This window comes from Elgaria multicarinata, chromosome 1, assembly GCF_023053635.1.
Source record: "Elgaria multicarinata webbii isolate HBS135686 ecotype San Diego chromosome 1, rElgMul1.1.pri, whole genome shotgun sequence".
NCBI classification, from domain to species: domain Eukaryota; kingdom Metazoa; phylum Chordata; class Lepidosauria; order Squamata; family Anguidae; genus Elgaria; species Elgaria multicarinata.
In genome coordinates this window covers 75,859,915-75,884,142 of record NC_086171.1, presented here as the reverse complement: position 1 = coordinate 75,884,142, position 24,228 = coordinate 75,859,915, and the positions used below count along the sequence as shown (strand labels likewise).

The 24,228-nt window shown below is 44.0% G+C and overlaps 1 protein-coding gene across 1 annotated transcript in view; it reads left to right on the top strand.

Annotated features, from left to right (window-relative positions):
* The window catches only part of ABCA13 (ATP binding cassette subfamily A member 13), a 331,836-nt gene that overhangs the window by 69,613 nt on the left and 237,995 nt on the right, over positions 1-24,228 (top strand). The window contains exons 17-24 of the mRNA XM_063124168.1: positions 1,475-3,241; positions 3,827-3,933; positions 6,350-6,468; positions 8,222-8,394; positions 9,138-9,214; positions 12,044-12,165; positions 16,641-16,835; positions 23,864-24,028. Coding sequence (XP_062980238.1) covers positions 1,475-3,241; positions 3,827-3,933; positions 6,350-6,468; positions 8,222-8,394; positions 9,138-9,214; positions 12,044-12,165; positions 16,641-16,835; positions 23,864-24,028 — 2,725 coding nt within the window. The remainder of the gene's footprint in view (positions 1-1,474; positions 3,242-3,826; positions 3,934-6,349; positions 6,469-8,221; positions 8,395-9,137; positions 9,215-12,043; positions 12,166-16,640; positions 16,836-23,863; positions 24,029-24,228) is intronic.

Sequence of the window (24,228 nt, the reverse complement as noted above, 5' to 3'; positions counted from 1 at the left end):
AAATTCACCCTCCTCCCACTCACCCTCCCTCTCTCTTCCCAAAGAGAAAGTTAAAGCAGGTATGTTTGGGGCACAGCTACCTCTCTCAGGACCTCAGCTTCCCTGCCTGCTTCTCTGGGAATCCCAGGCAGCAGACAAGCAGCACCCATAGTGTGAAGTTCTTCCTGGCTTTTTGAAATAGGCCAAATGACGGGAGGGAGAAGCCCAGAGAGTTGCTGGGGGCAGCTGTCACTTAATGGTGTGGACTGAGAAACCGGGTTTCAAGGGCCGGCAAGGTTAGGCACCTGCTGAGGCCCCACGGCCTGGTAGGGGGCCCACTGACAACCTTTGGAGTTGTCCCTCCTCTTCACTATTGCAACTTGCTTGTCACCCACCTATTGCTCTGGTGGTGATGAGGAGGAGCAGTAGAATCATAGAATCGGAAGGGGCCTCTAAGGCTTCGAGTCCATCCCCCTGCTCAATGCAGGAATCCACCTTGAAGCATCCCTGACAGATGGTTGTCCAGCTGCCTCTTGAATGCCTCTAGTGTGGGAGAGCATAAAACCTCCCTAGGTAACTGGTTCCATTGTCGTACTGCCCCGGCCTCCTTGCTCAGGGGCCCTCTGCCTGCCAAGCTAGCAAGAGGGAGAAAGAGGAGGAGGAGGAACAAGAGCAGCTGATGGCAATATCAGTGAGAAGGTTGAGTCACTGAAGGAGGGGGCCCATTGAGGGTGTCTTGCCCAAGGGTCCTCAGAAACCTGGAACTAGCATTGTGAGAGGTAGTGGGAGCAAATGTAACATTGCAGTAATTAAACTATTTTTTTAAAGGGCCCTGCCTGGAGCACAGGGAAAGGGGATGTTTAGTTTTAACTAGCTCCCTTCCTGTTGCTCCTCCCTGGTATCAGCCTGGTTTGTAGCAAGGGGTGGTTGGGCTGGGAGGGGGAGTGAGCCCTGCTGGGTGCCTTATAAAGAAAGAAAAAAAGCAAGTCAGTGATCATTCTCAGAGAGGGAAGTAAAAGGTGTCGTGATGGGACTCAGGCTCCCCAAACAGCACTGCACACTTAAAAACTACACCTCTTCCAAAAGATGGAAGACGGGTGCTAAAGGCATCTACACCCAGAGAGACAGTGCTGCTCTTCCATTCTTTTTTATAAAAGTCATTCTTCCAGCTGTCTGAGAAAAGTTGAACTTTTGTAAACCGCCCAGAGAGCTTCGGCTATGGGGCGCTATATAAATGTAATAAATAAATAAATAAAAAATATAAACTAAGAACAGGGAAAACACAGCAGGGTGGAGGATTGCATCAGGTGGACGTCCCATAAAAATGAGTGAGCCAAGGGTGGCTGTTCTGGAGTAAACATGCCTACCTGTACTGCAATACATCAGTAATTTCTTTTTCTCTGTGTTTTTTCTTTTCTTTAGTATGTCTCTTGTAAAATTCAGAATTGATATTAACAAGTGTGGTGTTAAACTCTGTCCAATATTTCTATTGCAGTGTATTCCCCAGGGACAAAATCTTAGCATTTTTAAATCTCAGTCAGTTGGATAACCTCAGTGAAGATGTTGAGGAGGTTACACAAAACATCACCTATTCAAGTCTTGGAGATTACATATATGGCTTATTAAATGAAGTAGCCGTGCCTGCAGGTGGAATCTTTCATTTCGACAGGGCCAAAGGGCTGAATTTGGCAAGAGAATTTCTTAATATTTTGTTCAGAAATTCCGCAGTCAAGGAAGTCACAAGAAATCACGAGGAACTGTTGGCTTTTATGAACTACATGCTGCTTAGTGCGAATAACTCCTGGGATCTAATTCAGTGGCCTCAAAATCGCTCTACGACTCACCAGTTTATGAAACAAATCGAAAACTTCCTGGGTATTCTGGCTCAGAACAATTTCCCTCCCAGACTGAAAGAAATTGCTTTCGCCAATTTAACAGAATTGTTTACCTCAGTTAACACTGCTTTTCTGTTGACAAATAAAAATAACATGGTGGCGATACAAAAATTACTTCAGATCCTCTTCTGGAGTAGTAGAGCTAACTATACTGATTGGCCCTTTTCAGAGATATATTATGTTTTTAAATCTGTGTTTGAGGAAAATGATGACTTTGGGCAACTCGGAAAAGTAATAGAAGTTGTATTTAGGTTCCTGACACTGTCCGGTAAAACTTTGAAGCATTTGTTTTCCATTTCTGAAGCATCCCTGAGCTCAAATGCATTGGACAAACCCAATTCCCTTGAGGTGGCTTTTTTTGCTCTTGAAAAAGCTATTAGTCGCGCTGTTGAAGAGAGGAGCTTGATGAAAGATGTGGAAATGCTGTATTCAAATGAAGGGCAACTAGTTGGCTTGAGGAAGGCATTTCTTGATTTGATCTCCTTGATGATTCCGCTTAATCAATCTAATTTGAATGGGTCTGATGTGGCAATGACAGTTGCTAAATTGGTTGGAAACTGGAGTAAATTGAGGGATGTATTAGTAGATGAAATTGCTGATTTTTTAACAAGTACATCCAATTATTCCATTGTGCTGGAGAAGCTTGTTGAGGTGGTAGCCAGCACCACCATGAACTCTTCCAAGGAAGCTTTCAGTCTAGTGCAAAATCTTCTTGACTTTGTGTCACCAATTAACAGCTTGATAGGAATAATGGATTTCAATCGGATTTTTACTCCAAACCTGAACCAGGGGGGAAAAAGAGATGTAATTCAGGAAACAATTTCTTACTTATTCAAGATGTATTTGCAAAACAATATGGAAAGCAAGTCTGCCATCAGAGCTGTGTCAGATCTTTTGTCTAAAGTCTCTTGGAAAAACTTCATGTCAGAGAAGGACTTGGATACATTTCTTACTGTTATAAAAAGACAAGATGGCATCCCAATGGTTTCCGATATCATTATGGAGTTGTTTGATCTAACATCAAATTTGACCAGAGGACATTTGGGCACATTATCCTTTCTCAACGATCCTATAATCCAACATGCCATTGAACTATCCATCCTTCGTTTGCTTAATAAGACATCTCCTTTAAGAGGTCTGCCTCACTTCAATAAAAATCAGGAAGAGGTCTTCATTCAAGGCTTAATCCAAACTATGTTGAGGACTGATTTAAATGAAAGTATCATAGAAGGAAATCAAGATGTAATTGCAAATGATGTTCTGAAGCTCATACATGATTTTGGCGTGCCATTTGAAACACTGTCATCTAGTGAAAAATACACAGATCATTTGGTTTTCCTGGTGAAACAATGGCTCAAGGACCAAAGGTAAGGTTGAGTAGCTCTGCTCTTCATCCTAATGGTCCCACTGTTCAGAACCATCACTTCCAATCAACTTGGTGTGGCTGGGATACCCTGACAGGACTGAGCCCCAGAACCTAAAAATTAACTCCCTGTCGCTTGTGAATTGTCATTCCAGAAAATCAGGTGACAACTGCTGTGAGGTCATGAAAGAGGTATGAGTATTCAAGTCCTAAAGGGAAAACTCAGTCATGGAATGTTGAAGATCAATACAGCCTTTGCAAGGGGAAGTGTAAGGTCATTTTAGTTAAGAGCAAAATGTCACACACAGGCCTAGAATCAGGAAGTGCTATGAGCTTCAGAGACACAGGGGAGGCACCAGGGCTTGGGAGGGGCATCTAGAGAGAAGGTGCATTTCCTCTTCCCGCACCACCCATGTAAATGGGATGTAATATGACTAATATGTAACATTGCTTCTACATTATTTCAAATAGGACAGATATAGTCCTGTGGAAGTTTTTAGTAGTCCTCCCCCCACTCCTGCAGCGCTTAGTCTTTGCTTCTGGCTTTTGTAGGGAATAACTGTGTGCTATTATATTGTTGCTTCTTCAGAATCTATGAGATGTGCCAAGCTCTTCACAGGCATTTAAACCCAGAAGTTGCCCTCCTGCTGTGGAAATTGCAGGCTGCAGCTTTGAATGTATTGACAGCCTTTTCAGGTAAAGTCACAGGCTTGAGTCCATGTTAAATAGCTATTTGTCTCATCACCTGGGCAGAGGAAGAGTTTCCTTCAGGCAACCAGGCAGGGGAAGCAATGCAACAGTTGATTCTTTTAATTTAGGCTAGAGAAGATGAACATAAGTCTGTGGGGTGTGAAGGGACGCGGCATCCCTTTCACCTTATGTAAATACTTTCATCTTATTTAAGCAAGCCAAAACCAAATGGATCAATGTTTTATACATTCCTGGGAACAATGGGTACCAACTATGGAGGAGAAAGATGCTTTAGGATTTTGTTCAGTCCACATTTATAAGCTAACCACCCCTCTTTCCACTTCCTGGATGAATATGCAGATCAGTATGCAGCTATCTGCAGTTTTTGCACTTGTCCAGATTTCTTGACAGACTTCTCAGCTCCCAAAACATACTATCGTACACACACACACATATATATATATATATATATATATATATATATATATGGCATATTTTGGGTTAAAATGTATATCGAATTAGTATTTTAGAGTAAACGTTTGGTGAAAAAATAAGTTCAAGAGTAATACAAATTTTTGTGCATTTTTAAAAAAAGAAATGTAGATTGATGTGCAACGGACTTGTTGAATGTGAAACTGTCATGGACTGGAAATAGACTGACCTGTTCATCCTTAGCAGCAACTATATCAACCCACATACATGTAAAGGGAGGGCTGATAACCTTGGACAGCCGTTAGGTCTCTAGGTGAAATCCCCATACATTCAATCACACCCCCACCCACCCACCCACATACACCATACGTTCCTTTGTGGAAAAGTAAAGTATTTTACTTGGGAACAGTGTTTGGTTCAGCCAAAACCTGCACTTTGCTCCAGATATGGGGTGGCTTGGCTTGGCTTTCACTACTAGGCATCTTATGGAGGGACCATTGCATCTCTGTGCACAATGCCTGCAGAAATGCACCATACTCCCCAAATGTTCTTGCCATATACAAGCTCTACCTACATACACACTCCCACTCATTATAATGGTGGGGTGGGCAACTGTGGCCCTCAAGATGTTTTGGCCTACAACTCCCATCAGCCCTGGCCAGCATAGCCAATGGTGTGTGATGGTGGGACTTGTAGGCCAAAACACCTGGAAGGCCACAAATTGCCCACCCCTCCATTATAATGACAGACATTTTGTTAGTTGTGAATACTAACCAAGGCTGTCTTCTCTTACTGTTGCTAGGTCTGGGGATTAGCCTTTACATTGCTAATATGCTTTTTCCTCAACATCTGGCTATCAATGACTACCGATGGTTGTGTGCTACCTCCTGTATTTGAGGCAGAAAGCCTGTGTGCACCAGTTGCTGGGGAACATGGGTGGGAGGGTGCTGTTGCACCATGTCCTGCTTGTTCATCCCTGTCCGATGGCTGGTTGGCCACTGTGTGAACAGAGTGCTGGACTAGATGGACCCTTGGTCTGATCCAACATGGCATTGCTTATGTTTTTATCTTGCGTTTTTGTTAATTTATTATGGAAAAGAAAACTCTATTCTTAAACGTTTTTTGTGTTTAATGTTTATCATTAAAAAAAATTCTACAGCCACTGTTTCTTGCATTTCACACTTTTAACACCAATAAGCGAAGCAGACATGATAGCAGCAGCCACATTGGTTTAATCATATCTCTCCCCCATCAATATATAAAGTGGGGTGGGAGGCCTGATAAAAACCTAAGAAGAGCTGGATCATACCATAGGCCTATCTAGTCTACCATCCTGTTTCCCACATTGGCCAACCAGATGCCCATGGGAAGCTCTGAGCAGGACATGAATGCAGTAGCTTCCAGTGTTGTTCCCCGGTAACTGGTATTCTGAGGTGCATGGTGCCTCTGATATTGGAGGCAATGCATAGCCATCATGACTGGTAGCCATTGAAAACGTTATCCTCTGTGAACTTGTCTATTTCTCTTCCACTTTGTATGAAAGTGAAATCCATAGTTTTAAATACGCACTGTCTGGAAAAAAAAATACTTCCATTTGTCTGTCCTGCATCTCCTACTGTTCAACTTTCTTGGACGGTCCTGGGTTCTAATATTATGAGAAAGGGATTTTAACAGCAAAGTGGGCCTTCAAATGATGGGAATTGAATCCTCCTCTTTCCTTAGCCTTATATCTTCATGATCAGTTGCTCTATCTTTTCACTTCAGTCTGGCTCCAGTACTGGAAATGAGCTGGGGTGGGAGAGGAGTATAATGGCGAAGGTAGAGGGTTCAACTCCTGTGCACACCTTTTGATGTTGAAATCATATCCTTTGTTTTATATGTGAAGGGGGCAGATGTGGTTGTCATTGCCATGTCTTGTTTGACCCTGATCATGGTCAGTTTTTATTCTGATTTCATCCCTTGTAATATATTGCATTTTTTTCTGTTACAGATAATACTACTTTTATTGACTATCTCCAATGTGCCTTTAAGAGCTGTAAGTATGGCTTAACGAGGCACTTTTTCCTCTTTGTCCTTGAAGGAATCCATTTGGTTCGTGCTCAATATCAGGTTTGTGAGAGATTTTTCACTACGCCTTATCTGCAATCCTCTTTGAAATATACTTTATTGATGCTAGGCTTTTCTTTTCAGAGGGCTTGCATATCTTCAAACTCTGATCAGCAACAAGCTTTTGCTGAAGGGCCACTTTGAGAATGAAATGGAGAAGTAGTAGATTAATACCTGCGCCTACAGTAGCCAGATGGCAAGTCTGTACGGCAGCTGCCCCCCTCTCCACACTTGCGAAGGTTGCTAACACCCGACCCCCGAGTAGTAAGGCAGCAGAGACTTGGGCGGTGCAAGCCACACACTCTTTATTCAGCTAATAGCACCTCTTCGCCTCTGAAACGACCACAAAAGCTTAGAGCTGTTCTCTGGGCCTAATTTGCAAAGTAAATCTTTTGGCAAGAGAGCTACTGAAAGCAAAGCAGTTGCCTTTCAACTCCAGACAGGTTTTCCTCTGTGCTTGGTTGGCATTTTCTGAGCTCCTGTCTTCAGGAAGGGTCATTCCGAGTCCCAACCCAACTTTTGATGGGCAACCAATCTGGTGTGAAGCCTCCCACCTCCTCTTCTCAACTCCGCCCTCTTAACTCAGTGGCGAGCATTGGCATCTGTCAATCCTGAAGCTCCTTCCCCCTCTGACAGAGCCTGAGTTCCCATGGGGAAGGAGGAAGATGGTGCCTGAGCCTGGCCTTCCTCCACAATGAGGGACTGGGAACATTTTCCACTGGCTCATGGGGAGTCTTGGGGAATTTCCTCCCCTACGCCCTGCCGACCGAGAGTTCATTGGACTCCCCCCTCCCAGCCACTCCCCCCACTTTTCTGCCCATTGACCCACGGGACTTGCCTGAGGCCTCTGTGCATGCCAGTGACCCATCCGGTCTCCTGTCTATGCTCCCCACTCCCAGTGCTTCCTCAAACTGCTCCCCCCTGCTCACCAGCCCACTGACCTGTGGGACTTATCTGAGGCCTCCATGTGAACTGCTTTGGCAATGATATGTTTCAATGCCACCACTCCCCCCTGCTCCCTCCCAGCCACTCCCAGCTGTATTTATATATGCTGTTGCTTAGCAACACAAAGTTCTTATCATAGCTCAGAACCTCTAGCATGTCCTAGCTTGGAACCTCCAATGTACAAAGTTCTTCTCATAGCTCAGAACCTCCAGTGTGCCATGCATTGCTGTGTGCCACGCATTGCCCTAGCATTATATAATGGTTTTTAATGCTTTATGTGTGTATGTTCTGTGCTTTAGAATTTTAAATTTTGTATACTCGTTTTTGTCTTAATTTTAGTATTTCTGTAAACCCTGGCTATGGGGGTGGTATATAAGTGTAATAAAATAAATAAATAAATAAATACTCAATGATTTGGATCTGAACAAGGGCTACAGTGTCCAAGGATATACAAGGCTATCTGAAGCCACCATACAAAATAGAGAAAATATCTATGATCACTAAGGAACTCTTTTCTTATATCCCAGTTGTTATTCTATGAAGTTATGATTCTAATGAACTTATTAAGTCAGATAAATGAAAGGGGATGTCATTCACTGAAGAAACCAGCGATTTTGGGAGTGAGATCACAGGTTACTAGTGCCGATTAACCCAAACTTTGTTTTTATTCTGTGATCAAGCTATTAATTTGTTACTCACACAAATTAATTGGCTACTTAATGGCTTTCATTCCTGCAAAGAGACTGTGTTTCAACTGACTATATGCTAATTATGAAGTTGTGGGGTTTTTTTCTTGTTTGTTTTTTTGCAGCATACTGTGAAAGCCTGGACAGCTTCCACGCAAGGAGATTGTGAAGACTTCGTATCTCTAAAAAGGAAGCTTTATACTACTTTGTCTGAGTTTCAAATACACATCCAAAACATCACTGAAAGCAGCTGTGAATGTCAAGATGCCTCGGAAAACATTAGCAAACACATGCAAATGTAAAATCTGTTATTGTTTCCCCGTGGTTGCACGCTAATGGTGTTTCCGTATTGAAGATTCTTATTCCTGGCCCATGGTTGATGTGGTAGATAGTAGGAATGTTCCCAGTATCCAAGCCTCACTTTGTACCTGATAGGCTAAGAAATAATCCTCCTCTTAACAGTTATCCTTTGCCTGAAACTTCTCCCTATCTCAATTTATTACTGAACTAGCACAATCCTTGTCAGCATGATGGACAGAGTATATGTGGAAGGACGAGCCTCTGTTTTACAGCGGCCACACCAGATGAGGAAAAGCCAATGTGTTTTTGTGTACTGTGCACAAACATGGACCCATTGTAAACCCATCTGTGGTCTAGATCAGTGGTTCCCAAAGTGGGCGGTACCGCCCCCTTGTGGGCGGTGGGATTGCACCAACTGTTTGGTGGCCTCCCAGCTTTTGTACAGTCCCCTCCCTCATTCCGTAAGGCTGAAATGCTTCTGCTAAGGCTTGGTTACTAGCAATAACAGCTTTAAGCTAAAGCGTGCTGGAATGTTTGGCCCTGCCCCTTTTTGCCTTTGGCCACGCCCACCACTGGAATGTGGCCCCTGAGAGCTTCTCTGAAATGGAATTCGGCCCTCCGGCTGAAGGAAGTTCCCTGCCCTTGCTCTGAGTATGTTGGAGCCTGGAGGACTGACTTTTACTTATATATAGATATTTCTAGCCTGCAAACTGACCTTTTCAGTGTTTCTTTTGTTTGTAGGTTAACTGAGACCCTAGAGATAGCTCTATCTGGGAACCCGCTGGTGGCTCTCCTTAATAACTTCAGTCTGCCGACAGGTAAGCTGTATAGATTCTTTATGGATCCTATGCTGTCAATGTTCCTGTCCAAACCTTCCTGCCAGAAAACATTCATATTCTCTCTCTCTCTCTCTCTCTCTCTCTCTCTCTCTCTCTCTCTCTTACTTACACACACACACACACACACACACACACTGTGGTGAACTGGGTGTTGAACCAGGTTTTTCTGGACTTGAAAAGACATGCTGAAAAGGAGCTGCCTTCAGAGCCATTGTACACCCATTTCAGCTCTAAGCTCAGAACAATATCCATACTGATTGGCCAAAAGGAGCCCTGGCTAGTCTATTTTCCATGTAAATAAAGAACAATCAGAAGTACTCCATTGTCTAGGCAATAAGCCACGTCAGTGATCATTGATGCCTAACCTATGCCTATTGCTATTCCCTGTTTTGTTTCTGACTCTCCTGAATCTGATTTGCTGCTTCATCATTAGATTGACCTTCCTTCGCTGCATCTTCCTTGCCTTCTGGCTTGCATGGAGTGATCTTCTACCTTTCAGCTGCCTCATTTCAAATCTTTCTGCTTGGCTTGGTTTAATTTGGGTGTCTCCACATTACAAGACTAATCTGTTTGACAGTCATGCCTTCTCTCTAAGGAATCCTGGGATTTGTACTTCTCTGGTGCTATTTGGGATCTCTGGCAGAAGATTCACTTTATCTTGAAATTAAGTTGAAATATCCCAAGATTCCTTGCAGGAATCGGTGACAGTTAGACAGGTATTTTAAGACTGTAGTGTAGATTTGCCCTTAGCTCTTGGCCTTTCAGCTTGTACCTGAACTGAATCACATGGACTGATAGCTAGTTACCATATGGGGATCTACAAATTATTTCTGGGCTTGGTAGCCAAGCATTAGTTCCTACCAGTCAGCTGTGAAGTCCAGTCATTAAGTCCATAGCACAACAATACTGTATGCATTTATCAACCCAGATATTCTGAATAAACTGATGAAGTTACTGTATGTAACTCTGGCTTTATGGAAGTTGATGAACACATGAAATTTATTTTTGACTTGAGATTCAATTCCACAGCTGTTGACAGTTGTTTCCGTTTCAATTTTTTAAGACTCATCTTCCCCTCAATTAATATATGTTTTCTATAATCTCAAACATTAAACAGCATTTCATTGTTGTCTTATGGCACATGCTCTTAAATGTGGGGGAAGTGTGGATTTTGGACAATAAGACATCCAGCTGGTTATCCCGGGCCAAGGGAGGGTTTAGCCCAGGCTGACCCCAGGATCCCCTGTGCGTCATCTGTGCGTATCAGCCCGGGCTAAAACCTCGTCTGGCAACAGCCTAAGTGTCCTATGAGGCATAAATGCACAGGAGGGATATAGCAATGCCATGATGACACCAGGGCCCTTTCTACACCTAAGGGTTATCCCAGGAAAATAGAGGGACCGTCCCTGCCTGCTCCCGGGATCCTCTGTGTGGCATTTGGCTGCACAGGAACGATCCCGGGATATATTATTAGTAGTATTAGTATTAGTATTAGTGTTAGTATTAGTATTAGTATTTGTATCCCGCCTTTTGCCCAATGCTGGGCCATAAGGTGGCCAGATATAGGGCTGGTGTAGACATGCCCCAGGTATAGATCTGGCCAAGATAACTGTACATTGTCCTACAGCAGAGCCTGCCGCCTTCAGACACTTCCTAACCACTCTGAAGTTCCCTCCCACCATGACTGATTTTGCCTCTAGGTAGAAATACCTCTCTTCCCGCCCTGCTGTTGCATCTTCAGGGCTGCTGCTGGGATCCTTCTTGGGATCTGTACAAAGCTGGCATGCTCCGCAGTGGCTGATTGATTGTGGATGACACTGGACTGTCTTCTAGCAGATGCTCTGGCAGCCGTGCTCAGACGACTGTCCACACAGAGCACCAAGTGGAGCATCCGTGTGGCACTCTATCTGGCATGCTCTATGGTTGGGCTCATGGTGTAAATCATGCTGCTAGAGCAAGAAGAATTCGGGGGGAGGGGCTGTGAATTTTGCACATAAACAACAGCCCTGTAATAATAAAAAAGAAACTTGATGTCTTGTAAAACTGCCACTGAAAAATACTATCCAGTTGAAATGGGTTTGGCAAACCACACTGTTGAATCCTACAGATTGCCCTTGTAATTTGAGACTGTGAGGTTTGCTAACAGGATTGAGAGATGTTTTGTCTCTTCTTATCATTCTTGTGTATTCCAAAGAAGTGGGTTAAGAAACAGACTTTTACCTGCACCTTTTGTGGTGCAATTTTCGCTATGTTTTAGAAATTATTTTTTATAAATATTTTTTGATTGCTTATTTCTTTTGGGGTTTTATTGCTCAGGAAATTATCTTCTTGGTTTGCCCTTTGGTAAATCGTGCTCCTGTCAGGCTGCTCTTTGGCAGGCTGGCAGAAGTGCAATTTACAGGGGGAGGGATGGTATGTGGGGAGGTGAGGGTCAAGCCCCTCCCCTCACATGTTCTCCCCATGAATGTGAGTGTGTGTGAATGTGGCTCCAACCCCACCTGTCACCCCAGGCCACACCCACTGCCAGCTCCATTGGCATGCCACCCCACCCACCCTCGCATGTAGCCCTTGAGGGCAAAATGACTGCCCCCTCCTGCTCTACCCAGTGACTGGCTCACCTTCCTCTGTCTCCGTACCATTTGAATGTGAGCTACTGTGTTGCAAATTTCTTCCTGGAGCATCAATCCAATAAATGTATGTACCCAGACATTTTTTCTTTGGTCCATTGTTCAAAGGACCACAACGTGGCCTAAGTTGGATCCCTTGCTTTTGGCCTTTGATAACATTGCCATTTATATTATGTTGCAGACGTGAAGCTAAAAGACTTTGTGCAGAATACCACGGAGTTGGCCCGAGAGCTTAGTTCCTTAACCAGCATTTCCGACGAAACGATCACTATTGTCATGGAATCCAGTATCGCACAGCCAAAGGTACAAGATAGGGAAAAGAAAATGTCTGTGTCACATGGTGTTAAAATGCGCTGCACATGCCTTTGTACCATTTGGGTAGAGTGATAGCAAAGAATGAGACTTAGGGTGCAACCCTTTGCATGCGTAGGCAGAAATAAGTCCTACAGTGCCCAGCATTCTTCCAGCCATGGCTGGCTGGCTGGCGGATGCTGCGAGCTGTAGGATTTATTTCTGTCTAACATGTAAAGAATTGCACCCTTAGGTGCTTAATTCATACATTAGCAGAGTGACATGGGACCGGCTTCCCTGTGATCTGGTCTGGTAACATCTGTAGAGAAACTATATGGAGGCCAGTTGAATTGTCCTGGAAAAGGAACCACGTCAAAAAAGTATTCAGACTGTATATTCTTAAAACTAATTGCTTTGCTGCCCTAATGCTAGCTGCACGGACACTAAGTCATTGCGGCAGAGCAAAAAGAAAGAAAGAAAAAAAGCTGTTGTCCCCACCACCTTCACAATAAGCTTCTTGTTGCGCAAAATGATGTTCCTCCTGACCCCAGAAGAAGAAGAAAAAAAACATTTTCTTCTTTCTTTTCACCCCAAGATAGGGATGGATAGATCTATCAATTTTGGTTTCTTTCAGTTCCTTATTTCCCCAATCTTAAATTTGCTTGGTCTGAAACTCTGAGAATTTACCCAGTCTTAAATTCGGTTCATTCCAGAACTTGGCAAAATAATTTTTAGAAGTTTGCATGAAAATTCATATGCATTTTGGTGCACATTTCTCCTAATACATAATTTTTTGTGCACCATTTTGTCTAATAGACATATTTCATGCTATCAATTTTCCTAATCTAATGGATTTTGGAATGCTATTTTATAAATCATTTTGGTGCACATTTTTGATTGGAAAACTCCAATGAAAAATTCAGAGAAGTGCACACTTCGACAGATCACTAAGTTTTTGGTTCATATACGGGTTTGAAAGTGCAAAATTAGGTAAGTCTGCATTAAAATGTGAACCAAATAAATTTCTCCCCGATCCATACCTCAGCTCAAAATATTTTCAGCCTGTCTCCAGACAAGTTTCCTTGAAAAGGAAGTTTTCCCATTACTTGCAATATTTCCCTTCAATCTGCAGCCATGGAGGAGTGAAGCTCATTGCCGCAGTTCCATGGCAGTCGTTCAAGGATTCTTTGGCAAATGGTCACTGTCAACGAGGTTATGTGAAGGTAGAAAATATGCTCTAGATCAGTCCTTAGAATATCCTTCAGAGATGGGGGAAGAGAATTACGGCTTCTGTAATAGAAGCCCCCTGCTCTTCTTCAATTTCACCTCTTTCCTTATGCCAGCTTTCTCCAACATGGTGCCCTCTAGATATCTTGGACTTCAACTCCCATCAGCCCCAGCCAGATGGACCAGAAATTGGTCAGGAATTGTGGTAGTTGTACTTGAAAATATCTGGATGACACCAAGACCAGATCTACGCCAAGCAGGAAATGACACTTTGAAAGCAGTTTGAAAACGGTATATGGAATGTGTCCCTACAGTTGTCAAGACCGTTCGTTATAAACCATTATAAAGCAGTAGTGTAGATCCTGCCCAAGTTGACTAAGATTGCCTTATATAATAATAATAATAATAATAATAATAATAATAATAATAATAATAATAGTAGTAGTAGTAGTAGTAGTATATTTTTCTTACCTGCTTCTTTGATTGGATTGAGGTGGGGAACAACATCAAGCATAAAATACATAAAATACTGATGGTATACATGGTATACACTGTTTAAAAACATCCTAAAAACACACTAAAAATATCCTAAAATTCTACTGGATAGGCCTGTTGGAAGAGATCAGTCTTGATAGCCTTCTTGAATGCTATCTTCTGACTGCCACATTCTCATCTCTGTTGCCTCCTGCACTAATTTTATCCTCTCTTTGCCTGAGTCTTAGCTGTTGCTGTTGCTTTAATGTCCTAGAAAGGGTGCTCCTACTGGTTTAAGCTCCATTGTGATGCATGCCTCTGTCTCCTAGAAGCATGGTGGAGATCAGGGCTGTGTCCTCATGAAAGCATTGACCCACATCTTCTGACTGCCACATTCTCCTGTTGCCTCCTGCACACATCTGGCTTGGTGTGGTATTATCTCCAAAGGCGATTGTTCTTATTTTCTAGGCCAGCAAAAAAGGCATAAGCAGTGTACAGAGTTTCTTCTCCTAGATTCCTGTGAGTTTGTTTCTGTGTTTCTTACAGATAACTGAGAATTAGGGGAATGAGGATAGCCAGACAAATCAAGTAGCCACTGGATGTCACTGGTGCTCCACAAGCAAGATACGTTTCTTTCAAAAGAGAGCTGCTCCATTATTTAAAATGCCGTTCGGAGTTGGGGGTTCTTTTCCATATCAAACCTAGTTCTAAGTTTAGTTCATTTCTCTTTGTCCTCCTATTCCTTTGGTAATGAGAGCGATGGGCATTGTTGCTTGTTTATTTCACTAGCAGTAGACAAAAGAACTGGTAAGAGAGAAGTCTCTGTTCTTTTGAACTGTGCTGTGTTCAGTTTTAAAATTTAAAATGATCTCTGCAGAAACACCAAAAGGAGAAGGGATGGAGTTACTTAAGAGACCAGAATGGTATAGAGCAGCACAGGATGGTAATAGGGAATATTTAAAGGGGAGAATCAACTGTGTTGGTTTGGTCTTAATTTTTCTGTGGAAATGGCTTAATCCTGTGGAGTAATAATGACCAGCGGGTTCTGATCTTCAGGACCAAGAAGTGTCCAGAAAAGATGAATAAAAGAGAAGCTTCCTGCAAAGTGGTAGAAGATGTTTTTCCCAAGACCATCTGGAGGTCTTTCTTTTTGTCACACTATAAATCTATCTCTATAGAGACAGTGACATGGTACTAGGGTTTACATAGGTTGCCAGCTTGTGACTCTGAAAACATTTTGTCAGTGGGCAGAACCATATTTGTGTCAGTGGAAGAAGTCAGGGCTGGATTTTGACTGCTTAGGGCAGAGGTGCACAACCTGTGCCCCCGGAACTACGTGCCTTAACTGTGGCCCCCCCACAGGTGGCAGTGCCCTCCACCCCAAATTCTCCCTGCTGATTTCTCTAACCCCCAGAGGTACTCATAGAGCAAGGAAAACACAAACTGTATCAGGATTGCTGGGATGCATGTGTGTATATATGTGAGTGTGGATTTGTGTATCCCCCGAGCCTCCTGCCAGAAACACACGTGAGACTAAAAAAGTTGTGCACCCCTGGATTAGGGGATGGAGCCAGGTAACCCAGGGAAACTGCTCATAGATTAATATTTTTTAAGAATCACAACCTTGTGGCTCAAAATAATTGGTTTATTCCATACAATACTTAATACTAGGGGTGTGTACTCTGCCCCGGAATTATTTGGTAACCGTGAACATCTATGGAGCATTCGATCTTGCAGAGCAAAGATTGGCTGCTTCCAAACCCATTGATTAATATCAGAGCGGAGACGTGCGCAATCGGAGCTTCTAAAGTCTCTGGAATTATCCTGCTCTGTGTGTGCGCATGTGTGCGCCTAAATTGAATATCTCCATATTTGGAAGATGCTGAGTGGGGTGAGGAGTAGCTTTGATATTGACTTCTGTGGCTAACTAATTAGGAATACCCACAGTGCTGTCCCTGACCATGTTCTCCTCCAATCGCAGTGTTCAGGGAAGTGGGAAACACTAACTGGCTGCTGATTCTGGCTGTGAGGGGCGGGGGCAGAGGGAGAGAAGGAGTGTGTTTCTGCTCGGACTCATCGAAGTCAATCATCCACATCTCCACAGTGTGAAAGTACTGCTGGGCTGGCTGGTGAGTGAGAAAGCTTCTACACCTGAGTCAGACATAGGCAGGCTCTTTATTTCAGTGGCTGGGCTTCTAGTGGGGTGGGGCTCTGTCCAATAGATCTGGAGGACACCAGGTTGGAGAAAGCTGGAGTGGGGATTTTAAAAAAATCCTAAAAAATCAAGCCATGAACTGATCTGATTCAGTCTGAGTAGAGCTAAAGCCCTTATTAAGAGCTATCACCTTGCCATGTTTCATCTCTTTATCTATAAAAATTACACAGATGTAAGCATTTTGTTAATTTCCATTTAAAAATTCCTAAAAAATCAAAGCATCAACCGATCTGATTCAAGCCTGGTGGGGCTAAAGCCCTCCTTAAGAGCTATCACTGTGCTAAGTTTTATCTCTTTATCTTTAAAAATGAAGGAGTTGTAAGCATTTCTGTTAATTTCTGAATACTGAATGGTTCTTTGAGGGTAATTCAACGAGGCAGAGAGAGGGGGAGGGGCTCCAAAACTGAGGCAAAGAATCACCTCTACAGAGCTCCAGATTGTTTTTTACCTGGTGCAACAGATGAAGGAACCCCCACAAAATGTTGTTAGGACTCCTGAGCTTCTGCACTGTTGCTTTTAAGTAGAACTTCACCGCTTCAAATAAACTGTAAGCTTAATTTTGTTGTGGCAGTTTCTCTCTAGTATCCTCGCAGCCGCTTTAGCTGGAAGTTGTGATGTGGAAACATTTAGCCCGTTGACGAAGTTTCCAGTAGAGGAGAAAACTCATGCTGCCATTGAGGAACTTTGTTCTCTGCCACCACAGGAATTGTACACCATGACTATACTACTCCTGCAGAACCTGAATCTACGCAATATCATTTACAAGGTGAGCAGAGCTGGTGTATCTTTACTGATCCTTTTTCAGAGCTGATAGACCAGTGGGAAGGGAAAAGGAAAGGCATTGCCTAGTTACTGAAGATTTGCCTCAGAAATTTTGCCCACAGCCAAATTAAAAGTGAATTTGACATTTCCTCAGGCAAAACATCTGTGGACTTTTGAGGGAAGCCTTCAAGTTTAGTGGTGACATTTTCACAGATTTCGAGCTTGCAGCTAGATTTTGCCTAAAGTGACCTATATGAAGTGAATTTCGAGGCTCCTGTGGACAAATATTAGAAGGACATTGAAGGAAACAAAATAATAATAATCTATATAAATAAAAATGTAAATGTTCGTTTGTTCCTAATCTAAAATCTCCGAAAGTTCTTCACCGATTGCTTTGAAATTTTGACACAACATTGCATTCGAATATGCACGTGTTTTTATGTAGCTATATTATAGATGGGGACAAAAGTGTGTCTTAGAATCTAAGAAATAGGGTATATAAAAGCCCAGAGGCCTCCTCCAAGCCACTTATGCAAATAGGAGAGAAGTCATTGTGACATCACCAACCAGTAGGCCAATCCACTGCCTCTGCCTTCTCTCCTGTTTCCATGTTCTCTCCTATTTGGCACCATCTAGCTATGTTTCTCGGAACTGTGGCCTTCTATGGAAGTTCCAAGTTCTGAAGAAAGGTAACTGCCAGGAGATTACGGCCTAGCAGAGGGGCCAAACCCCACTAACCTTCTCACCACACCTGTGACAGGTAAAAACATGCATTTTTTAAAAAAACAGCGCCATCTGTTGGACGTAAAAGGAACACATGCTGGTCAGGCTGGAAGATACATAAGCAGCAATGAAGCTGTATGGCGAATTCTTTCATTTCCCAGACATGAACGAAGTCCAGCTGTTGTTCACTTAGCAGTACATTTAGAAAATGGACAACACGTTTATTTCACAGCTGCAAATGTGCAACAAATAGCCCTGAATTTACGGGCTACAACGTTAACTGCTTTCTTCACGTTATGTCAAAATGACGCGTGCTTCGTTCAATGTAGAATTGCGTCGTGAACAAAATTACAAAACGGGTGATCTTTTGTCGTATGTGCAATCAAATATTCCTAAGCTAACGCTTGAGCAAAATGGCATTTACGATCAAATAATGCAAACTGTCAATAATGGGGTTGGAGAAATCTTCTTAGATGCGTCAGGAGGAACTGGTAAAACGTTCCTAATTACATTGATTCTGGCAGCAATTCGATCCCAAAATGACATAGCCTTAGCTCTTGCGTCGTCTGGAATAGCTGCGACATTGCTACCAGGTGGAAGAACTGCTCATTCCACTTCGAAATTGCCATTGAACATGCAGTTCATTGAAACTCCCACGTGCAACATTTCCAAAGCATCCGGCATGGGAAAAGTATTGCAAAAATGCAAACTTATTGTTTGCGATGAATGCACAACGGCGCACATCAGACCATTTCAGAACGTTAATATTCCTTGCAGGACATTTCAGGCAAACATTACCTGTAATTCCTCGCTCGACACCAGTGGACGAAATAAATGCTTCCCTGAAATACTCTACTTTGTGGCAACATGTAAAGACGTTAAAATTAACTACAAATACGCGTGTCCAGCTGCAAAACGATCGATCAGCTGATATTCTCACATCAATTGCTGGAAATTGGGAACGGAAAGGTGCCAGTTGATCTGACCTCAGGACAAATTTCATTGCCTCATAACTTCTGCAATTTAGTGACGTCAAAAGAAGAATTGGTTGAAAAAGTATTTCCCAATATTCAAACCAATTATAAGAATCACGATTGGCTGAGTGAACAAGCTATTCTTGTGGCCAAGAACAAAGACATCTACGAACTTAACAATATTATTCAGTCTAACATTCAAAGCGAGGCAGTCACATACAAGTCCGTCGACACTGTTGTGGAAGCAGATGAAGCGGTTAATTATCCAACAGAATTTCTGAATTCACTCGATCTGCCAGGGATGCCACTGCACGTAGTGCAATTGAAAATCGGCGTGCCAATTATCATGTTGCGAAATATCAACCAGCCAAAGCTTTGCAACGGCACGCGGCTTGCAGTGAAAAAATTACTAAGCAACGTCGTAGAAGCAACAATCTTGACAGGACCTTTCAAAGGTGAAGATGTCCTCATTCCTCGCATTCCTATGATTCCAACGGATATGCCATTTCAATTTACGAGATTGCAATTCCCAATTCGATTGGCGTTTGCAATCACCATCAACAAAGCTCAGGGCCAATCTTTAGAATTGTGCGGTTTAGATCTAGACACGGATTGGTTCTCACATGGACAATTATTTGTTGCGTGTTCTAGAGTCGGCAAACCAGACAATCTCTATATCTGCACAGACAATGGAACAACAAAATTTTTTGTATACCCACAAGCATTGTGAAATTAAACATATTAGAAACGTGCGCTTTCTCTTTTCTTTCTTTTCCATTTAACCAGACTGAGCCACAGCAACGCGTGGCCGGGTACAGCTAATAATAATAATAATAATAATAATAATAATAATAATAATGCAATTAAGACATCTCTAATTACTTCTCTAATTCTGTGGGGTGAGTTTGGTAGGTCTTTTACGCCTTTCATGTTTTGCATCCAATGTATATATTTGTTAAGGCTGGGATCTAAGAGTTGTTGTAGATGAGTCCAGGGGCTTTTGAGTCCCCAAGCCAATTCCTAGACTGGTTTGATAGCATGGCCAGTTACCAGTAACACTGGCCCATGTTTAGATCCCACTCTTTGATCAGGGTAGCGTGCATGGGTTGAACTATCCTTGCAGCAGCCCTGTGAGATGTTAGGCTGAGAAACAGTAATTTGCCTATGGCTATCTGTTGAGCTGGGTAGTGGAGATCACTGGTGTAAATAGTCAGTTTTGGAATCATAGAATCATAGAATCATAGAATAGCAGAGTTGGAAGGGGCCTACAAGGCCATCGAGTCCAACCCCCTGCTCAATGCAGGAATCCACCCTAAAGCATCCCTGACAGATGGTTGTCCAGCTGCCTCTTGAATGCCTCTAGTGTGGGAGAGCCCACAACCTCCCTAGGTAGCTGATTCCACTGTCGCACTGCTCTAACAGTCAGAAAGTTTTTCCTGATGTCCAGCCGGAATCTGGCTTCCTTTAACTTGAGCCCGTTATTCCGTGTCCTGCACTCTGGGAGAATCGAGAAGAGATCCTGGCCCTCCTCTGTGTGACAACCTTTTAAGTATTTGAAGAGTGCTATCATGTCTCCCCTCAATCTTCTCTTCTCCAGGCTAAACATGCCCAGTTCTTTCAGTCTCTCTTCATAGGGCTTTGTTTCTAGACCTCTGATCATCCTCGTTGCCCTCTTCTGAACACGCTCCAGCTTGTCTGCGTCCTTCTTGAATTGTGGAGCCCAGAACTGGACGCAATACTCTAGATGAGGCCTAACCAGGGCCGAATAGAGAGGAACCAGTACCTCACGTGATTTGGAAGCTATACTTCTATTAATGCAGCCCAAAATAGCATTTGCCTTTCTTGCAGCCATATCGCACTGTTGGCTCATATTCAGCTTGTGATCTACAACAATTCCAAGATCTTTCTCATTTGTAGTATTGCTGAGCCAAGTGTCCCCCATCTTGTAACTGTGCATTTGGTTTCTATTCCCTAAATGTAGAACTTGGCATTTATCCCTATTAAATTTCATTCTGTTGTTTTCAGCCCAGCACAGTGCAGGTGCTCATCATGACAGTCCCTATAGTCATCCCTCCAAGGAGAGTCCAAAAAGATGGGCAGCTGGGTCGATCCATATGATAGCATGGTAGCACATGATAGCACTCTTCAAATACTTAAAAGGTTGTCACACAGAGGAGGGCCAGGATCTCTTCTCGATCCTCCCAGAGTGCAGGACATGGAATAACGGGCTCAAGTTAAAGGAAGCCAGATTCCAGCTGGACGTCAGGAAAAACTTCCTGACTGTTAGAGCAGTATGACAATGGAATCAGTTACCTAGGGAGGTTGTGGGCTCTCCCACACTAGAGGCCTTCAAGAGGCAGCTGGACAACCATCTGTCAGGAATGCTTTAGGGTGGATTCCTGCATTGAGCAGGGGGTTGGACTCGATGGCCTTGTAGGCCCCTTCCAACTCTGCTATTCTATGATTCTATGATATATACAAACCAGTGCGTTCCTCCTCTTACCTTTTTATTTGCAATACAATAGTAGCGAAAAAAGAGGGGGAAGGAAAAATTGTGCCATGAAACATCAGTATACTGTAATCCATTATCATCTTCCTTGATAAAGGTGAAAAAAAATGGGGGGGAACAAGGAGGGGAAAAAGGATTAACATTTCCATTACAAATATATACTTTAATATAAGCATATATCTAAAAAGCATCCATGTGACTTTGACGGTTATAAGAGAGATGCTGAAACATCGCAAGAGCAATAAGATCTTCAGTCCATTGAGTGATAGGCGGTGGGTGTTTTTCCTTCCAGGCTTGGAGGATAAGACGCTTTGCAACTGTAAAGCCCTCCAGCATGCATTAGCGCTTTGTTGAAAAATTTGATTTTTCAATTTTCAGCATTTTGGGGTGAGTGTGTGTGTGTGAAATGAAAACTCTGGTGAAAGAGGCTTGGAGAGGTGAGGATTTTGAAGAAATTTCTCCTTGGGGAGGGGAACAAGTTTTCCACATAGCTTTTTAAGTGTAGGAAGTTTTGAGGGGTCTTCTTTCTATGTTTTTATTTTTCAAAACAACCCCCCAGCACTTGCAGGAGTCCAGGAGTTCTTCCTGAATGCCTATCGGAGAGGACAAGGTCACATGGTCTCTACTAGGCATTCATGCAGAACTGCCAGGGTCCTCCAAGTGCCTGGGGTGGTGTGCTTTTTTAAAATTAAAAGTAGAAAGAAGACCCTCTAAACAACTGGTTATACGTTTAAAAGGTAAATGGAAATATTGTCCCACTCTCTAGGGAGAAAAGTTCTCTGAAATTCTCCCCCTCCCCCAAAGGCTCTTTCACAGGGAGAGAAAAGGTTCCCCAAAATAGGTGGCAGGATTCAGCCCAGCCCTAGTAGGCATTTTTGCTGTCTATCTGTTAACCCCCAGGAGCAGTTCTTTAGTAAAGCTAATGGCTCTTAATTGCTCATTCAAGTTCAAGACACTCTGAAATACTCTGCATTATAACAGGGAACAATATATTGTTGCTGGGAAAATTCATTTCTCTCCAGTTAATATGAGGACTGCAGGTATGTACAGAGGCAATGGGGATCCTGGGGGAGGGGTGGCAGATGATGTCAGCATCCCTGCTAATAAAACAAGTGCTGATGCTTAGGGGTGTGCACGGACCCCCCGCTCCGCCCCGCGGGCCGATCCGAAAATTTCGGATCGGCCCGCTCCGTGTCGTTCCGCCCATACTCTGCTCCTCTTCGCCGCGGAGCTCCGGCTCAGAATCGGAGCTCCGCAGTGAAGGGGAGTGGCACCAGGTAAGGCCGGGAGAGGAGGGCGGGAGGTTTACGGGGCCCTGCCGCCGTCGCCACCCATGCGGCGATGGCAGCAGAGCCTGGTAAGGGACCAAGGGAGAGGGGGGCCTTACCTGCCTCCGTCCGCGGTCTGTCGGCGTCTTCAATTGAGCCCGCTTGCGGCCCAGATTTCCTGGTTGAACCGCGGGCTCAATTGAAGACGCCGACGGACCGCGGACGGAGGCAGGTGAGGGAGAGGAGGGCGGGGGGGGCGGTTACCGGGCCCTGCCGCCGTCGCCACCCATGCGGCGATGGCGGCAGAGCCCGGTAAGGGACCAAGGGAGAGGGGGGCCTTACCTGCCTCCGTCCGCGGTCTGTCGGCGTCTTCAATTGAGCCCGCTTGCGGCCCAGATTTCCTGGTTGAACCGTGGGCTCAATTGAAGACGCTGACAGACCGCGGATGGAGGCAGGTGAGGGAGAGGAGGGCGGGGGGGGGGGTTTTACCGGGCCCTGCCACTGTCGCCACATGGGCAACAGCGGCAGGGCCCAGTAAACCCAACTTACCTTTCTGGCGGAACTCCGGATCGAGGCGAAGGATCCACCTTCACCTCGATCCTCTTCGCTACGCTCCATCGGCCCCCCAATCCTCTTCGCCTCCGCCTTAAGGGCAGGCGAAGCCCCCCGCTCTGCTTCTAATTCGCCGGTCTGATTAGAAGCGGAGCACATCCCTACTGATGCTGTGTCCCTATGAACCTGGCTCCACTGCACCACTGGTGATGATGTGAACACAGGTTTACCTAGATCAAGACCAGTGCTTTATCCACTGCGCCACACTAGTTCTACATTTTATAAGTAGAACCCAAGAACTTTTAGAGAGACTAGGGGGCTGTCTATACTTGGGTAAAGCCCCAGGTTCACTCTGCGGTCATGCTGTGGCACCATCTTGGGGCTTTCCTCCAAAGCTCCGAAGTAAAAAAGTCAGGGACTTACCCAACTTTTTTCTCAGGAGTGAGGCAAGGATAGCACATCCATCATCTATCGCTGCTCCGGAGTCGCAGCGGAGGTGTGGCTAAGCAGATGGTGACCCCTGATTGGTCGCCGTCCACTTGGGCAGGGGGGAGGTGGTGGGCTGGTGAGCCAAATGGCTGCTGGAATGCCTCCACGCTTCCTACCGCATGGGGAGAAGTAAAATTCTCCGTTCCTTTGGCAGGGAAAGCCCCACAAGGTAAGGAGGGGAAAAGCTAGGGAGGGACGGCATTGGCATGGGTGGTGGCGCCCCCTCCTCTGATGGATGTAAACCCCACACTCACTCCTTGGCGAGGGGACAACCCTGCAGGAGTGAAACCGCAGGGTTTTGGAGGCTTGCCGTGCCAATGCGTCGTCATCAAGACAGACCCTCGGTATTATTTTCAGCATTTTACTGTTAATAGGGAGCTAGTAAGTTTGTGAGAAATGGAGGATTTGGTCTTGTTTGATTTTCTATTATTGTTGTATAAGAGATGCAGAAAAAGTGAACTCTCCAGTTTACTATAACAAAGGATACATTTGTTAACATGTTCCTATTTTCTTTAAGGCCAAAATACCATCAGAAGTAGACAACTTACTCAACACACTGTTGGATGTCGTGTCCAGCATCAGTTTCCTTCTAAATAAAGCTCAACATGTCTTTGACAACCTTCCAGCCTTCCTTCAGACATTTAAAAGTGCATCGCTACTTGATATCTCTTCTTTTCAATCGGTATGTGTGTGATCTTTTTACATCTAAGTTTCTAGTTAATGTTCAAGAATAACTTTGTCAGGGGACCCATTTAGGGACTTGTGTTCAATAATAATTTTTTATATATTAAAAAATCAAATTGTGCCTTCTGGACTACTGGAGAACATTGAATAATTTGCTGGGAGCGCGTGTTGCTCCTGGGAAAATAGATCTGATGTTTC